The 17,992-nt window shown below is 35.3% G+C and overlaps 2 protein-coding genes across 2 annotated transcripts; one reads left to right on the top strand and one right to left on the bottom strand.

Moving 5' to 3' along the window:
- Positions 1 to 413: 413 nt before the first annotated feature.
- On the bottom strand, positions 414 to 4,421 carry fs(2)ltoPP43 (female sterile (2) ltoPP43). Its single transcript, XM_068765352.1, has 4 exons — positions 4,172 to 4,421; positions 2,937 to 3,238; positions 1,433 to 1,623; positions 414 to 782 (listed from the first exon to the last, which is right to left on the bottom strand). Exons 1-4 carry the CDS (start codon positions 4,316 to 4,318, stop codon positions 472 to 474), a joined length of 951 nt encoding a protein of 316 aa, XP_068621453.1. The 5' UTR covers positions 4,319 to 4,421; the 3' UTR covers positions 414 to 471.
- Positions 4,422 to 5,523: 1,102 nt separating this feature from the next.
- MED15 (mediator complex subunit 15) lies at positions 5,524 to 16,088 on the top strand. The gene is made up of 11 exons (XM_068764898.1): positions 5,524 to 5,753; positions 6,429 to 6,568; positions 6,952 to 7,611; positions 7,922 to 8,128; positions 8,532 to 8,667; positions 9,259 to 9,434; positions 10,499 to 10,665; positions 11,690 to 11,811; positions 13,020 to 13,122; positions 13,376 to 13,599; positions 14,229 to 16,088. The coding sequence occupies exons 1-11, from the start codon at positions 5,668 to 5,670 to the stop codon at positions 14,341 to 14,343; spliced, it is 2,136 nt and encodes a 711-aa protein (XP_068620999.1). The 5' UTR covers positions 5,524 to 5,667; the 3' UTR covers positions 14,344 to 16,088.
- The last annotated feature ends 1,904 nt before the right edge of the window (positions 16,089 to 17,992 follow it).

The following is a 17,992-nucleotide window of genomic DNA, read 5'->3' as shown; positions in this document are numbered from 1 at the left end:
ACATATTATGATGAGCTTGGAAAAAGTTTGAAAAGAGTTGTTGAAATTCTGCTGTAAAAGATGCAATGGGTATTCAATGGAATCAGGCGTTACCTTGCGGTCCATCCTAAGTAAGAAAAGGACCAATATTTAGCCGCTTCGGCACATGCAGTGGTAGTCGTGCGTGACTCTGTGTTTGGCACTAACCGGTGTAACATAACTCCTGAAGATGCCCCGTGGAGGGGTGAAACACGTGTTGAGTGATTTGACGGTGGCAGTTGTGTAGTTCGCATTGTTTGCCGCATGCGCATTTGTCAGCGGGCTGGCGGGCGGTGCACGACTACCACTACATGTGCGGAAGTGGCTAAATATTGGTCCTTTTCTTACTTAGATGCAAAGGGGACAAAAGAAATAGATTATATCAAATAACTGGCTGTCATGTACATGATACATTTAATAATCTGGATAAAAATATCAAATAATATCTCAAACTCAATCCGGACTATACTCGTCTGATGAATCATGTCGATATTGTTCCCGGAACTGCTCCGAGTCTTCTTCCTGCCCATAATAGAAACCATCATCGCTGTCCTCTTTATAACCTTCTATTGACTCTTCATCCAGGTCCTTCACCCTTGTGCAGTGGATGAGATTTTTACCATCATTTAAACTTGGGTCCTCTGCCATTACTCTTGCTTTGTATTTAGCATATGCTGCTCCATAGCGTTTGACGTCTTCATTGAAAATATCTGGTGGGTCATCATATATTTTATCTTCACCTGTGTCGCTAGATAGATCATCATCTGTGAGAGTCAAAAAATAAAATTTTAGACAAATGACACAAAATTCATTTCATAAATATTAAAAAAATAAATAATAATTAGACCCTGCACAGGATGTATACATATAGATGTGAAGCTTTATAGTAGAAAATATGTATATATAGTTTTTAAGGCTTTATATTCAATTACTGCATAAAATTTTCACTCCGAATTTTAATTTTATTTCAGCTTAAGACAATACATAGTCTGCAGATGGACGGATAAATAGTACACTATAATTTATTCTTATAGATAGAATAATAATACAAATTAGAAACCCCTTTTCTTACTATAATATCATTACCTTATTTAATATTTACATACGTTTAATTGTCAGCAAATGACCCATTTAACTCTTTTAGGCTTTTATACCTATAAATGATCATCCTGTATTGTACCAAATTGGGAAGTCATCAAGCCAATGTCGCTTAGGCCACTTTGTGAAGTCACCGGTAGCTATGTATATGTGTATATATATATATATATACACACACACATATACTCTGATGTATGGATATAAAGCAGATAACATGTTAAATGAATGATATATAGATATTACATTTGTTTTGCATTAATTGCCTGATACAAAATAAATTTGAAACATTTATTTAATATCAAATAAATAAAATTACCGATGTCACATTTCTCCATTGCTTTGATCATATCTTCTTCATCAATACTACTGGGTTCAGAGTCTGGATAGTCATTTCTCCAATTGTTTTCATCATTCGAGTCATCGTCATCATCTGCTTCATTATCTGATTGCAATTGTCCATTATCTCTATATGAGCCAAATATAAGTTCCGTCTCATAATTTTCGATACTGAAAAAAGTATTATTATTGTAACTTGTTAAAAAGCTTTAAAATAAAATTGGCAACTGAATTGCTGCTACCACTGTATTAAGAATTTTATATGTGTAAGCCTAAAAAAACATCCTCTCTCTCTGAGCTAATTGTGGGGTCTTCTCCTATTAGGGTATGTTTGGTATCCCTATAGCTTTAAGTTGAGGGATGCCATGGAAGCTCAATGTGACTCTAGTTTCAATTGAATTAAGTTTAACTGGCAATCTTGCCATGATGAACACATCTGGTCACTTTAACTCCTTAGCCTACATGATTTTTGCCAATTTCAAGTACCATAATTAACAAGAAAATTGGTCCCGCGCCGTGTCATTCAATCATGTACCTAAACTGGCGCAAAATATGTGCATGACATATATTTCAATGCAATTAATGGAATTGTTAATAAACAATGTTTAAGTACACACAGTAATTTAACCTCCTCAGTATGGCGGTTGTCTGTCACAAAACGTACACATAGCCGAGTGTCGACTATACCAATCTTTAGCTACTTCCGCACATGCAGTTGTAGTCGTGCAACAAAGTGCACCGTCCGCCAGCCCGCTGATAAATGCGTATCGGGCAAACAATGCGAATTACATAACTGCCACCGTCAAATCACTCAACATGTGTTTCACCCCTCCACGAGGCATCTTTAAGAGTTATGTTACACCAATTAGTGCCAAACACAGAGAATGAGTGACTCTGGCGGGTGGTGCACTTTGTTGCACAACTACCACTGCATGTGCAGAAGTTACTAAATATTGATCCTTTTCTTACTTAAGATGGACTTCCGCGAGGTAACGCCTGATTCCATTAAATGTCGACTATAGTCATCAATCAAAACATTTTAACCCATCTCTACAAATACAGTTTATTATAATAACATTAGGTAAACATAATGCATGTCTGTATCCACTTGTAGTGTAAAACACTCACGTTATAAATGTGTTAAAGAGCAAGAAGTGCTCAGTGTCACAGCAGGAAGAGCTAGCTGTATGCATCCACCTGTCGCCGTCAACTATAGTCAACACTCATACCGAAGTGGTTAAAGAAGATTAGAGTGCAATTTTATTCAATTGTACAATTAACAAAAATAATTTATCATTAAAAAGTAGATAATGAATTAATAGCAATTTATAAATTAATAATTAATTTATAAATAAACCTTTTGCCTGTACTGCTGTACCTTTTCACCACGAGTCGGGCTTGTAGTTACAGGACAAATGGCTGTTAGCATCTATATTTGCCGCTTCGTAAATCCATCAATTAAATATAAAAAATGTTATATTTACCTCACTAGATTATCCAACATGGAAACATCAAAATCAGGTTTTGCAGATGTGTATAAGTCATAGGTGTATCCAACATCCTTCTCTTTATCATTGGCCTTTGCCAAGTCTACCAAATTAAACATATCATCATCATTATCTATGTTGTCTTTCAAACCTCTACTATAGTTAACAACTTCATAACGGTTCTCTGTTGATACATCTTTCCGTTCCTTTCTTATTTTTTGTATAATGTCTGTCACATTGGATATTGACTTAAGTTTTGGATCATCTTTCGGTACAACAGTTTTTACAAGTAAAGGTTCCTGAAGCAGGTATAAATGTTTAATAACATCAACAAAATTTATAAAAAACATTTCTATCTTAGTTTTTTTAACCTACAGAAATTTAGAGGAAATTCTGTATCCGGGATAAGCTAGGCCTGAAGGAGCCAAACAGTAATAATGGCTACGGTTATCATTAGTACTTTGGAAGATAGAGTAAGATATATACCTCTCATTATGAGATGTAAAAACTAATCTCCCAATTTAAACAATAACTTGACAAAAAATGCCCAACATAAAAGGTGGTTGGGCATTTTTTGTCAAGACTCCCAATAATGGCATAGCATATGTAAAATCTGTAGGTTAAAAACTGCAGAGAATTCCTATCCTAAGACCTCTTTGAAAATTAAGTCTAATTTTGTACAGTTTTTCGATTTTCAAAGCCATAACCAATAAACTAGTATATAATTAAAATATGTTTACAGCCCATTTTTATATTACTAAGGTGACATATATTTGGAGGATTATATATTAACATATGATTCCAAAACAACTCTTACTCCTTCACTGTGCTTGGGGCAACACAAATCTACTTTGTGCCTACTGCCCTTCCTAGATTTGTCTTAGTGGATGTCGAAGCACCACAACCCTTAACTCCCTTTAATCCGACGCACTTATTTACTTCTATGACAGGCAGGTAACTTCACCTTAACTATATTCTCAAAAACACAGACTAATATCTTGATGTTGTTTTCTACCCAATAACAATGTCATATTACAAAGTCTTTGGAAATACTAATTCACGGGCAATACTGCGTTCATGGAGGTAATCTAATTGTTGAGTACAACTGCATTAATTACGACATCATACAAATCCGAAGAAAATAATGCTTATAAACAAGTTTAAGCGCCTAAAATAAAATACTGTAACAAATTTCGATCTATTTATTACAATTGCGCATTTTAAATATGTACCTGGTTATCTACAGTCCCTCTGAAAACGAATAGGGAAGGCGAAATCTCTTCACTGTCGGTTTTAACACGTTTACATAGAAGTACTAATGCATCCTGTGGGTTTTCCTCAAGCCTCCTTTTAACCCTCAATACTGTAGAAGATGACATTATTTAAAACGTAAATAATAATATATTTTCTCCTTTAATCATATATTTCTGTATAAATGCCGCTTAAATTCCAAAACAATCACGTTTATAAACACGCCACAGGTTTGACATTGACAATGACAATACATAACAAAGATAATCATAAATTAAAGATACAGAATGTACACGAGAGAAGTCGTAACTTAATAAAAATGTTCTAGGAAAACTAAAATAATTGAGGAAAAATATAAATAATATAATAAAGGAATTATTATATACCTGCATATCATTTAAATAAGAATACTGCAAAAAGTACAAATAAAATAATGAGATGATATGCTTTCCTTTCTTTAACCATTTTTTTTAAAGGAGGATCTTGCATGGGATATTCTATGCGAAAGAGACATACACTTCCCGATTTTACTTTTAATAATGCCTAAGGATAAATATCAAAGCCTCTCGAATATTACCTGCAAAAACTCATCACCTATGATAACTCTTATGAGCTGAATTAATCTGTGTGAATTTAAAAGCACCTACTTCAGCGCTGAATGAATTTCAGCTTTTGTTTTTAAAATAATGATATACCTTGTTATGTTATGTAAATCACAAATATTGGTTAAAAAGGCAATACTTTGAATTAAAAATATCCAGAGATATTTTTAACTAGCTGTTTAGTGAAAGAGAAATAACTTCAAGTATATTTAAGTATTATGTTCTACGAACATTAAGAAACGTACTCTGTTTCTTGGGCGATGAAACAATAACTCAAACCAAATTAAACAGTATTACAGCCACATTACTTCACTCTTGACAGAGAAAAGAAATTACCTTCTCAAAGTGAAATACCTTACGACCTAAGAGTTGACGGTTTCCGAAAATAGTTAAATAAAACAGAGCCGGATGAGTAGATGAGTTTTGTTAATGTAAAGAACTGGGCGCAAGATTAAGTATCTATTACGCCTTACTACCTCAGACCCAATTAAGTTTTTGAATACAAATGGCCGTCTAGTATTTGTCGGCGACAAAAAAAAAGTTTTTTTCCGTTAAGAATTTTTTAGATTTGAAATTACACTACGCGTTATGTGAAATTTAATTTAAATTTAAAAACAAACATTAATCTTCATGCATGTTGCTGCTGCATGTTAAGCTGTTTTCATATAGTAATTATTTATAGCAACATTAAAGTTTCATTCGTTCAATAGTCAAAGAGAAAGAAAAGAAGACACCGCGAGAGAAGGTTAAAAATGAGTGACGGGTGACGCACGACGCTTGTAAACGCTTCCTCCACTTTTATATGCGTATTTGTTTTGTTATCTAGTGTGGTATATTAAATAATTAAATTTCTTACTTTAAATAATAATTTCATAATGGATAATCTAAAACAATTTAACACAATGGGATCTGACGATAATTGGAGGACTTCGAACTTTCGGCAAAGCGTTGTATCAAAAATGTGAGTATAATAATTATATTTAATAATGTTTATACATTGGTTGTATCTTTAATGATAACGTATCATATTTTTAGTTAATGTCAAAATAAAGTATTAGTTTTGAATTGCAAAAAAGTTATAAAATATTTTTTTTTATTAATGTCAATATCAAGCTACTTATATTTATGTTAAAATTAAATTTTATATAAATTAAATGTCAGAAATCATTAAAATACTTATATTTAATAACATTGTAAAGTGGGTAAAAGATGTCCTATTACCGTAGCTTATTTTTTTTAGCAATTTATTGGAACTTGCTTCATTTAGTTAAATACCACGAGGGTGTAGGTTTACCGCTATTTAAGTAATTAAAAGTCACCAATAGTTGTACAAAAATAATTAACTTTATCTTTGTCCATTAATAATATAGTTAGGAGAAACTTACTGTAACTGGCAGTCTTAATAGAAACATACTTGTTTTTGTGTAATGAAATTGATTAATTTCTTACATTGTTATAATTCTAATTATAAATGTTTATCTCTTATTTGGTAAAATCCTGATCTTGGTACAATAAATAGCTAATTAGATAAACTTTTATCATTATAATTTGTTACTTTGTTTTTTAGTTTTTTTTTGTTGACATACTATTTATTTTAAATGTAAGAAAAAGATATATGTTTTCTGCATTTCCATAGAGAGGAGGTGATCCAACGGTCAGGAATGCAAGTGGCACGTAACAGCAGTGAAATGGAGAACCATGTATACATGAAGGCAAAGACACGCGAAGAATATATGAATATGGTTGCCAAACTGATCTTACATGTCAGGGAAATGTGTAAGCATTGATACCATTTTACTTTTTTTTTAATTCAATGATATGACAAAAAGTTGAAATTATGTATGTCATATAGTATGTATAACATACAGTATGTATGTTATACATAAAAAGAATGACAAACACAATTTAAAGAATCACAGGTTTTATGGAAGGTTTATCTTCTAGAGTTGAAACATTTAAGAAAATATAATTATGAATTATTTATATATACAGGTGTTGAACATTGGGATCATCTTTGAAATTTTTACTTAAGAAGCTCTCCCTGTAAACATATGACAATCAAGCTATCAACAAATATAATATTTGTTGGAGGTGTTTGTTTGTTCCAATTAGATCAATTAAAAAGTTAATTTTACTAGATATTATATTAAAAATTTCAGCACAACCAAAACAGAATCAAGGAGGTGCAACCATGCAAGGACCTAACCAGAATCAAGCCGGACAGAACCCACAAGTTCAAACCCAACAGGGGCAAGCACCACAAGGGCCAAATAATCAACCTGGTCTTGCACCCGATCCTATAAATGCTCTGCAAAATCTAGCCTCGCAGGGAACAAGGAACCAAATGATGAACATGGGTCAAGGACAAATGCAGCAACAAGGAGTACTAGGTCCAAATCCTGGAATGGCTAGTCTTCAAGCTCAGATTGGACAACAAGGACCGATTGTATCCCAAGGTGGTCCCCAATCCCAAACGGCAACAAATCTCCTCCAAACATTAAATCAGAGACCTCAATTGAATATGCAGCTTCAAAATAAATTGGGCATGAGCATGGTTGCAAATCAAAACCAAATGGGTAACAATATGGTTTCTATGGGTGGTATGGGGAATCCTATGGGTAGCCAATTGCAGAATCAACTAGCAGGTCCCGGGATGCAAGGGCAGATGATGCCAAACATGTCCATGTCGAACACCATGCAAGTGCCTCTTACAGGGTCCAGTACTATGGTGGGACAAATGCAGTGTAATCAAGTTGTTGGAGGTATGGGAGGACAGATGGCGCCTAATTCTATGCAAGGCCAGATGCCAAGACAAATGGGTGAGTATTATTTAGTATTACCTGTATATTATGAATGATATAAAATAATTCCGAAACTGAATTATTTATGATATCTGTTAAAACAAAGTCAACAAGGAAACAAAGTCAGAATTATGCAATGATTTCATGATTGTATTTAATTTATATATTCTATGCTAATATCAATAACATCGAAAAAAAACATTCCACAAGTTTATTGTTTACTCATGTGCTTTATTGTTATGTGCAAATTTAATTAATGATTTTTTAATCTCTTTGTTAATATGTTATTAATCAGTCTAAGTTCATCAAAGCCACTTTACATTTGCAGTCGGAGGTATGGGCAATAACCAGATGGTGAACATGAACATGCTGCACATGCAAGGTCGTGTTGGTAACAAGCAAGAAGTGGTGGGTGGCATGCTGAGTGCAGGATATCCCCCCTCTGGTGCTCCACCGCCGAACCAGTTCCTGCGGCAGAGCCCTTCGCCATCGGCTTCTTCTCCAAACATGGGTGGCCCCAGTCCAGTATCAATGGGTGAGTTTTAACTTTTATTTGTCGCCAAATATCTAGGCTTGACAATAGGTGTGCCTAGTCAGTTAAAATAGTTCTGTTTGAAAAGAAACATAGAAAAAAAAATTTCATGGAATACATATAATGACATTAAAGTCTTCTCTTTGATCGCTTTAGAGTATTTTCACTTCAGACATTCCTATGTATGTTGCTTCCACACTTGCCACAGATGGATGAACTCTTTAGTACCAAAATATGTCTTGAAACTTTTTTATTTTATTTGATGATTTTAATATTGAGGCGCCTGACAAGGAATGAATGAAAGGAACACTTCTAGAAGTAATAAAAATGTGTACTGGCTGACTATAAGAAATGATTTATCAAATTAAAAAAAAAATTGCAACAAATTGAAATTCTATATTATTAGGTGGCAGTGTTCTCGGCGGCGCCTTGTCGTCTCCGATGTCGTCTTTAGGGGCAATGGGAGCGTGCGGTGGCGTAGGTAGCCCTTCGCCCTCCGCTCCCTCTCATCTGGCGCACCACGCCCAACAACAGCAACAGCGGTAAGTTATCGCATTATACAGATTGATATATTATAGGTGTAAAAGTTTTCAAAGGGATGAATGTATTGCTCATTTGTCTGTAAAAAAGCTTTTATAACTATTTAAACAGTCATCATTAATAAGTTATTATGAACTGTGACATTATTTTTTTAATACTGATCTGCGACGGGCCTATAACATCCGGCAAAGAGACAGTTGTTACACATTTATTAATTTTAATAAGTAGTAATCCGAATTTTTTAAAATATTTTTTTTTGCACTATATTATCATTGCATCATTTATTATTTCTGCAACCATTGATTTTTGAATAAGATATACCGTATTTTGAGTGCAAATGAGCTATATATATAAACATACTATACTCTTATACCTATTACCAATATAACTATATAACTTATAATATAATCAAAAAGTCTAATGTACATTTAAAATGCTCCAGACTGATCATATTTTATGTCTTGAAATGATATTTTATTTATATAATCCAATGGTATATATTAAATGTTTCAAAAATAAATATGTTATAAAGTATAGGATGGAGTGGAACTGTACCAAGTGACTAATTGATTCATCATCATTACCTGTTCCAGTGTGGTGGGCATGGGTATGGCCGCGTCGCCATCGTCATCGCTGAACACGCCGGTGGGTGGAGGGGTTGCCTCCCCAGGAGGAGAGGAGACCGCGTACCGGGAGAAGGTGCGTCAGCTCTCCAAGTACATCGAGCCTCTGCGGCGTATGGTTCAGCGCATGGTCAATGAAGGAGAGAGTGAGTTGTTTTTTAAAAATAACATTAATCCTTATTAAGAATTTCACTTATTCACAAAAAGGTGGGTATAAATAAGTTCACATGATTATAGTCATTGCATTTTAATTGCGATACTAATAACAGATAAACATAGGATGCTATAACTGAGGAAGCTTACTTAACATATTAGTCTGTAAGCTAGTTACAGATACAGTGGATGGAATGTTGCAGATTAATATTCAAGCTAAGCAAGAAATAACATGTATTTCTTTGGCGGGTAAACTATATTGAAGATGTTCTAGAAAAACAACTTAACAACTCGAGAGACATCAGATAATGGTAGAGTTAGTTCTAACTTAGGTTCTGGTGGAATCAGTGTTCACTAGAGCTCTAAGACACACAGAGTTTTAAAATACACTTGAGGGGGTTATCACTCTGCAATAGAAATAGTCTCAAAGTCGGCTCTAACCTTAACACATATCTTGTAAAATACAATAAAACAGTGTATTATATAGCTTTTAAAAAGAAGCCTCCGAATAACGAAGCTTGAATAGCTTTCTTTATTATAGATAAATAAATAAAAAACCCACACCAAATTCATATTGTAAATTAATCTTATAATTAATATTAATTGGAAATTATATTGCAATGAAATTTAAATTAAATATAATCATCATAACAGCTACTGCTGGACAAAGGCCTGTATCCAGCTTCATCCAATATCCTTAACTGTCATCTGTCCACCTTGTGGGTGGACATCATACCCTGTGCTTGTCAGTCCATGATTTACAGTCTTGAACCTTAAGGCTTCAGCGGTTATAAGTTCTGTGCAGCTAATTATAAATAACACATATTTGAAATTAATGTGTGTATGTCTATTACAAATTAATGTAACAAAAAATTAATGTACTACCTTTTAAATTTGACAAAATTTTTTCTTACTTGTTCTTAAATTAGGAAATTAATTTCTTATTACAAAAAAAAATCTTCTGATTTTAACTTTATCACAGACATACCTTATTGAAATAACTAATGATGAGGGTTTAATCATATAATTAATATAAAAATAAAATTTTTGCTTGTAGACGTTGAAAAACTGACAAAAATGAAGAATCTACTGGATATTCTATCAAATCCGAACAAACGCATGCCACTGGAAACACTAATAAAGTGTGAGGTGGTACTGGAGAAATTGGACTTCAAGCGAAGCGAGAGTGTTGGCTTGGGTCTACCAGCTGCTGCCACTGGCAAGGTGAGCTTTTTCTTGGCAAAGGACGACTGATGATATTTGGCTAGGCATTGGAAATGTCAGAACTGTCTAGATCAGTGATTCCCAAAGTGGTCTATAACGACCCCTAGGGGTCTATGACAACCTGCAAGGGGTCTACGTCAGTGAAAAAAAATTTGGGGGTCCATGAAATGAAAATGTCTATGATAGTAGATTTCGACACATACACTGATAGTACCTATTTACTTACATCATACTATCTTATAATATGAAAACATTTACATTATTTATAAAACTACCTATGAAGCAAAATTGTGTAAGTTGTAGGATGTTGGTATTCGCTTTGTGGTCGCAATACATTTTGAAATCAATATGTGGTAAATTGGGGGTCTACCCAACACGAAAAAATATGGCAAGGGGTCTATGACACAAAAAAGTTTGGGGAACTCTGGTCTAGATACTGAGAATATATATACACTTCAATAATTTTTTTATGATTTCGTTCCCGCTATTGTGGAGACAGCATCCATTTATTTATATTTCCTTTCAATGTCAACATATAAAATATAATATTGATAGCATACTGACATACTACATTGCACTCACAATATATTTACGATAACCTAATATATATACCTAAAATCCTAGTAAATTTAAGTCAGTAATCTCTGTTGATGTAATCTAAGGAATAAAAACAAAATTGCTATACCCGCTATTAGGCTCAGTAGTGTCTCATAGGTCAATGTATACAATTTTATAACTAAACTTATTACTTTATTTATCATCAAGTGAATTATCGATTTTTTTATACATGGGTTCTGTCAAAAGGCTTATTACTGTATTTCAGATGTATATATACTTTTTATGAAAAAAATTACAAACCCTCACGGAGTTTGTTGTTAGTCTTTGAACTAATGTAGACTTAATTTTAAGTTAACTATTATAGATGATTGTAATGGTGTTATATAATAAAGTTATCTTGACTGTGAAACCGTTGCATTGAAAAGCTTGTACTGGATTTTTATTTTTAATAAAATTTGTATAGCAGGAACAAATATTCAACCCGCTACTGGAAGTCGTCAACAACTGTCTGCAGTCACCGCTTGCTAACCACACGCTCAAGCGCACATTCGGGTCTACCTTGGATGCACTCAATGGCCCCGAGATTAAGTAAGCTAACATTTGTTTGTAACATGTAGGTAATGTAACCTAATGAAGGAATTTTATGCAAATCTTTACATATAAACACAAATTTCACACATACACACATGTTTATGTGTGCATTTAAATGTCTGATTTATTTTGGTATTAAAAGAGGACACAGATGAATGTGTGTATATATATATATATGGGAAGTGATTTGAAAATAAATTGAAGCTAATCTCACTTTGATGTTTATTTTATTATCTTTCTAAGAGACTGACACACATTATTCTGTTCTTGGACTCTAGTACACTATGTTGTAATTTTCAACTAAAAGTTACCATAACAAAATGGTTATTTAAAATATAATTTAAATGACATCCACACACATACATATTTATATATATATATATATATATATATATCTACAATATATATATATGTATGTATGTATGTATGTATGTATAAAACTGTTAATGACACAATGTATTCACACTGCTTCAATTATTACAAATAACGCCAAATGTCACAGTGCTTTGACTGTGTTTTGATTTGTGATGTAGATATATAGAATTAGTAGTCAACAAGCAGTTTTATATATATATATATATATATATATATATATATATATATATATATATATATATAAATTACATCCGGCAGTACGCACTAAGACCGTGTAGTTGATTATTGTCTTAAGAGAATGCTTATATCTCGAAAGTGGGAATATTATAAATATGGAGAGGAAGACTTCAGTAAATATAATGTGAATAATCTCTGCTCTTATCTGGAGCGCATAGATATCGCTATAAATATTACAGTACGGAAATATAAGTCGGGAAATCCCCGCATTGTACTGGGGAATTCAAGAAAATGCATTGTAAAACTACCCTTGTGTTTAGATGAATTAATGTATGAATTAACTTTAGAATAAAGTCTGCAGGGACAAACGGTCAACTATAAGTAATTTTAATATGTAGTAATCCAATTTTTTAAAAATATTTTATTGTTATTACTTGCTACATTACCTATTATTTCTAAACCTCTGATTTTTTATATTTAGTATCTACCATACATTAATAGACAACAAATAAGCTATAAAATTACTCATTTTAAACCTATAACCACTATGCAATATTCTTATCACGGATCTAGACCTATTTGTATTGTAACAGACGTTTATTTAACGCAAAGAACGAGAAGAATTTGTAATCATTATATTTATTATTTGACAGAAATCTACCTCCACCACAGAAAATGCCTAAACTAGATGAACAGACAATGGAAATACCTGATGTCTTACAAGGAGAAATAGCAAGATTGGACTCGAGGTTCAAGGTATGTCATATAGTCGTCTAAATAAAGTTAAAAATAGTCGTCGTAAATAAAGGCGTCTAACAAAACATGTTCTCTGTTAATTAAAATCATTTATTCCCATAATATCTTGATTCTTTTTACTTCATTACATTAATATTACTTAAAAAAATGTTTTTGGTGAGAAGGGCTCTAGATTTTGTATCATAATCATTTCAAGGGGGTTAAGAAAAGTAAAATTTCTGGTAACATATTATTTATGAATTGCGTGCCGCAGGTGTCACTGGAGACGATGCAGCTGTCGGGCGGCAGCGGTGCCATCTCGCTGGTTGCGCAGCTGGACGACGTACGGCTACCGTGCGTGCCCGCCGTGCACGTGGCCGTGCCGCGCGACTACCCTGCGCACGCACCTGCACGCCTGCGCACACGCACGCCGCGTCCCGACGCGCACCGCGCCTTCCTTGCGCGCGTCGACCGAGCTATGGATGCGCGCTGCGCCAGGTACTCCAACTACCACTACCCACTCCATGAGGAAAACATGGGTGATGCGATCATACCAACTTGACCTTGCTTTTCCGTCGTCTAAAAATTGAAATAGGCTTTTAAGAGTAGTATAATTCTTATACCATCAATACCTGCAAAATCTTTCATTTTATTTTGGAAGAAAATAATATTCGGAATGCTTAAAATCATAAATGTAATTTTTTGTGTAGAGGAAATATCTCCTTTTAACTAAATAATACAGATACCGTCTTAAAAAACAGTGTCATATAGTGGAAAGATAGAATTCTGTGGTATTTTTTCACACTAAACTTTGTTAAAACTAAAACCCTTCGGCTGTAATAAAACCTTGGATGGTTTTTGGAGACTTGGTCACATCGGTGTCCATGGACAATGAAAGCTTGTTCTTTGATTAAGTTGTAGTCAAAAATTAACTTTAAACTAAAAACGTATGAAAGTAGGTTATTTTTTATGGCATTTCTTACAAATATGAGGCAAAACATTCTTAGCAAAACCAATCCGCACTAGGGTCTGTGTATATGACTTAGTACATCTTATATGACTAGTGTCCCAATAGTGGACATTATAAGACTAATTTAAGAATTACTAAAGGATGGTCACTTTTGCAGATTACCAAAAAGCTGTTCTGTGGGTCAACTACTGGACGCGTGGGAGATGAGCGTCCGACAAGCGTGCGCCCCTACACCCACCACATACACGCCCGTGCCAGCACTAGGTCTCTAAATGCACACAATTTTAACCTGTGTCACAAAGCAATAAGGTCGTCAATCAAACAAACAGATATACAAGAATCATATGGTAAGCTAATTTGAACTTAATGTTGTGGCATTAACGTACGAAATCCAAATGGTCAGTCTCATAAGTGAAAGCTAGTGAATATCTTTAGTTATTTATTTCATTAAGTCTCATATTCTTATAATTTTTGTCTTTTAAGTTCCATTTGTGTAAGGGATATGTTGATTATATTATAAAAATAATTTTATGACATGTTTCCTCAAAATCACAACTACACGCATTCTACATTACAAATGATTGAAAATTAATATTATAAATCGTCTACTTAAATAATGTTTTGGACTGCTTGCCCAAGCCGCGTCTTCCGAGTCTCGTCTGTAGTATAAGTCCAAAGCCGTGTTAACAGTCTCACCGTCCCATGGCACAGTGTGTGCAAAAGTATGTTTCGGATGGCGTAGTGTTATCATCTTGTTGGTCCAAACAGACACTAGGTTCTGTGCGCTCATGTGTGCTGAAACCTGTTCGTTAGCACCTAGGCCGGACCACACCCGCAGTGAGATGTCATTCTTGACCATCGCCAAGGTTAGTGAGACAGTTAATAGCAGGCTGTTGTTAAAAAGGGTGTTCTGAACGCCGCCAATAGCCAGTTTTTTGTACGGGTAATCGTTTTTGACCACGTACCCCATGACGCGCAACACCCGAGTGTGACACATGACATCTATACTGGGGTTGGGAGACGGTGGGGTTAGAGCTTTTCCACCTCACCGTTGGGCCCAGGTACCTCCCCCTGATGGCGTCCAACGCAGCAACTTTCGTGTTTGACACGGCGTACTGTAAACACATGGCAAACTGTAGGCCGGCACCATCATGGCTTACGTACGTGCTCTCCTCGCCTCACCACCAGTGTTCACATCGTTGGTGGTCATCCTTGGCGTGCGGTCTCTCAAATCTCGGGAACCGTATGTCCACGCCCCATGTGCATGGTCCGAGTACATGTACGCCCTCCTGTAACCTGTAACCCCTCGGGTAGTACACTACTTAGCTCGGAAGCCAGGGTCACAGCGGATGCAAAGGCCATGTTGGTGCTTCTCCATATAGTTAACAGCAAGGAACATACGTTGAGCAGTTTGTTGGTATCTCTCAGTTGTGAACACTGTATAGTACAGGTGGTTGGTGACATCTGTGAAAAAGCTGTTCAAGCTGGTGGGAGGAGTCGGTGTACTTCGGGAACCTGAGTACACTTTGAGGGCGTCTGCTATTCCTGTTATTACGAACGTCCTGTAGTAGGCGAACATGTTATCCTCCACCAGAACCAACATCACCTTTGGTCCTGGGATATGTACATTATTTGCGGCAGGGATAGTTGTGAAGAACCCTTGAAGATGCTAGTTACATTGCCCCTGTAGTTTGTATTCCAGATCCAGATATGTATGTGTTTGGGTCGTCTGATTTTCGTTGCAGTGCGAGGGAAAACACAGAGGTCGCTACCGGTGTCGACCAAAAACTGCACCTTCATTTTGCTGTCTAATACGTACAGGCGACTAGAAGAAATAGGGCAATCGGTTGTCGCCGTTATCGACTGTTGCTGGCTTTCCCCTGCTAGTAGTCACAGGATTTCACACATTTCCGCGCATTGTCGCCAAATTTGCTGTGATAAAAACAATTGGGAAACTTCCGATAGCTTGAATTTGAGCGTGTGTGACTGTTGTTCCGTTGGTTACTCCTGCCTCTCATGCGGGCATGCTCATCTTTCCGTGTTATTCATGGAGAGGGCTTTTACTTGGCGACTGAGTTCAGCGACTTCTTTGGCCAGTTTTTCCATGAGTGATCCGGGAAAAACATCAGCAGATGCAACCTGGGGCGTTGACGGCACCAGGTCGTGTACTTTATCTGCAAGATCTGCAAACTTGTTAGTAAAAGACTGGTGTTTTTGCCAGCCAAGAGGCGCGAAAGTCACAAAAATTGAAAAGGTCGTCTGTCTCCTAATTCCTCATGCATCAGCAGCTGAGTAACCTCCTTCTCCCGTGACGCAGTCAACCGCTTTATAAGTTCTGTTCTAAGAGTCTCGTACTTTTCGGTGGCCGGTGGATTCACTAAGATGTCTTTAACTTCGGCCGCGTAGCGATGCTCCAGTTGAGCAGTGACGTAAAAATACTTCATCGCGTCATCCTTAATCTTGGAGAGGGTGAAGCAACCTTCTATTTGCGCGAACCACACTGCCGGTACAGGCCAAAACGGGCGAAGTCGAACGCCGACACGACAAAGGTCTGACGGCAGGAATGTCCTTCCGCCATCTTCAGTATGGTCACCCAACGTCGCTTTGACTCGTGGCATCATATTAAATTTTCTTGTGTCTTCTCTGAAGGTCCTCGCGGGGTTACCAATGTGGTGGGGAAATGAAATAAACGGATGCAATTGAAAAAAATCCTCATTTATTGTACACACAACGACTACAAAGGTAGGCGCGGCGAAGCGATTTTATTACGGCGTGCTTGCGTGTGCGGTTGTTGTGCGGCTGGGCCGAGAGTGAGCGAGACGCGCGCGCCTAGCGAACATCGTTAATGCGCTAGAGCGAGCATGTTGCCGCCGCGGACAGGACAGTCCGACGTAGTGGGACTGTCCGCAATATGCCCAAGGGGTTCCATGAAAGACTTAACGACGGAGACAAAAAATAGGGGTTCACAATGCGCAAGCCACATGTCTACGAAAATTCCTGCTTTCGATAGTGAAACACTAAAACGTTGGCTTGACTTCACCTATGTAGACTGATAATTGAATATTCCACATTCAGTTGCTGCAGGTGGTTCATCAAAACCAGCTAAATTTTGAAAGTAGTCTATGAAAAATGTATTCTAGAAACTACTGTTTGAGTCAAAATTACATAAAATTTCGATGCATATTATCTTAGTTATAATCTAAATGTACAAAAAAAAGATTACACAAAATTGTAATTGGTTTATGTGAATATTATTATTTCAAATATGGATTTTTTTATATAAGTCGTGTTATGTATGAGTAAAGATTTAAGTATCAACATACAATCAATAATTTTTCGTAGGATAATATTTTAAATATAAATCAAATTTCCAGTCTTTATGAGATAAATAAAGATTGTCTATGGTCTACGTATCAAGTAGATTGTACTCTGAAAAATCATCGATCAACTTTTTTTTTTGACGATGTTAAAATTGTCAATGACAAAAAAGTATAAAGTATTTCAAAATTTTATATATAATAATCCCTCCTATAACACGTATTCTTAGATGAATCGTTACGTATAAATGGCTCCTGTTTAACTTTTCTCGATAAGAAGTTAAAATTAAATATGGGAAAATATGATGTACGATATTTTTATTATTATAAAACTAAGAACTTTATTTTCGGTGTATACAAATCCTTACAAATCTTAGTTAATATAGGAGGGAAGTGAAATGACATTTTAAAAATGTAACGAAATCACTAGCACTATTATTTTTATAGTTTTAAAATGATTAAATTGTTTATGAAATTTTCAACTTGAATTGAACGCAGCCAATAATGTCAAGAGGGGCTTACGTCAACTTATCAATGTTCGCGCCAAAATGTCACTCTTACGATGTCTCAAAATGGCGTTGTGTAAAATAAATATTTTTCTTAT

The sequence above is a fragment of the Battus philenor genome, unplaced genomic scaffold (assembly GCF_028537555.1).
Source record: "Battus philenor isolate CCGP_79_NKW_IND1 unplaced genomic scaffold, ilBatPhil1.0.hap1 SCAF_2, whole genome shotgun sequence".
NCBI lineage: Eukaryota > Metazoa > Arthropoda > Insecta > Lepidoptera > Papilionidae > Battus > Battus philenor.
Note: the sequence above shows the minus strand (reverse complement) of the source record. Positions and strands in the feature narration are given on the sequence as shown.

Excerpts from the sequence above, each read along its gene's own strand:
- MED15 (XM_068764898.1), top strand. The coding sequence starts at position 5,668 with ATGGATAATCTAAAACAATTTAACACAATGGGATCTGACGATAATTGG. Across the intron at positions 9,435-10,498 it reads CATGGTCAATGAAGGAGAGA|ACGTTGAAAAACTGACAAAA; the intron begins GTGAGTTGTTTT and ends TTTTGCTTGTAG. Across the intron at positions 10,666-11,689 it reads CAGCTGCTGCCACTGGCAAG|GAACAAATATTCAACCCGCT; the intron begins GTGAGCTTTTTC and ends TTTGTATAGCAG.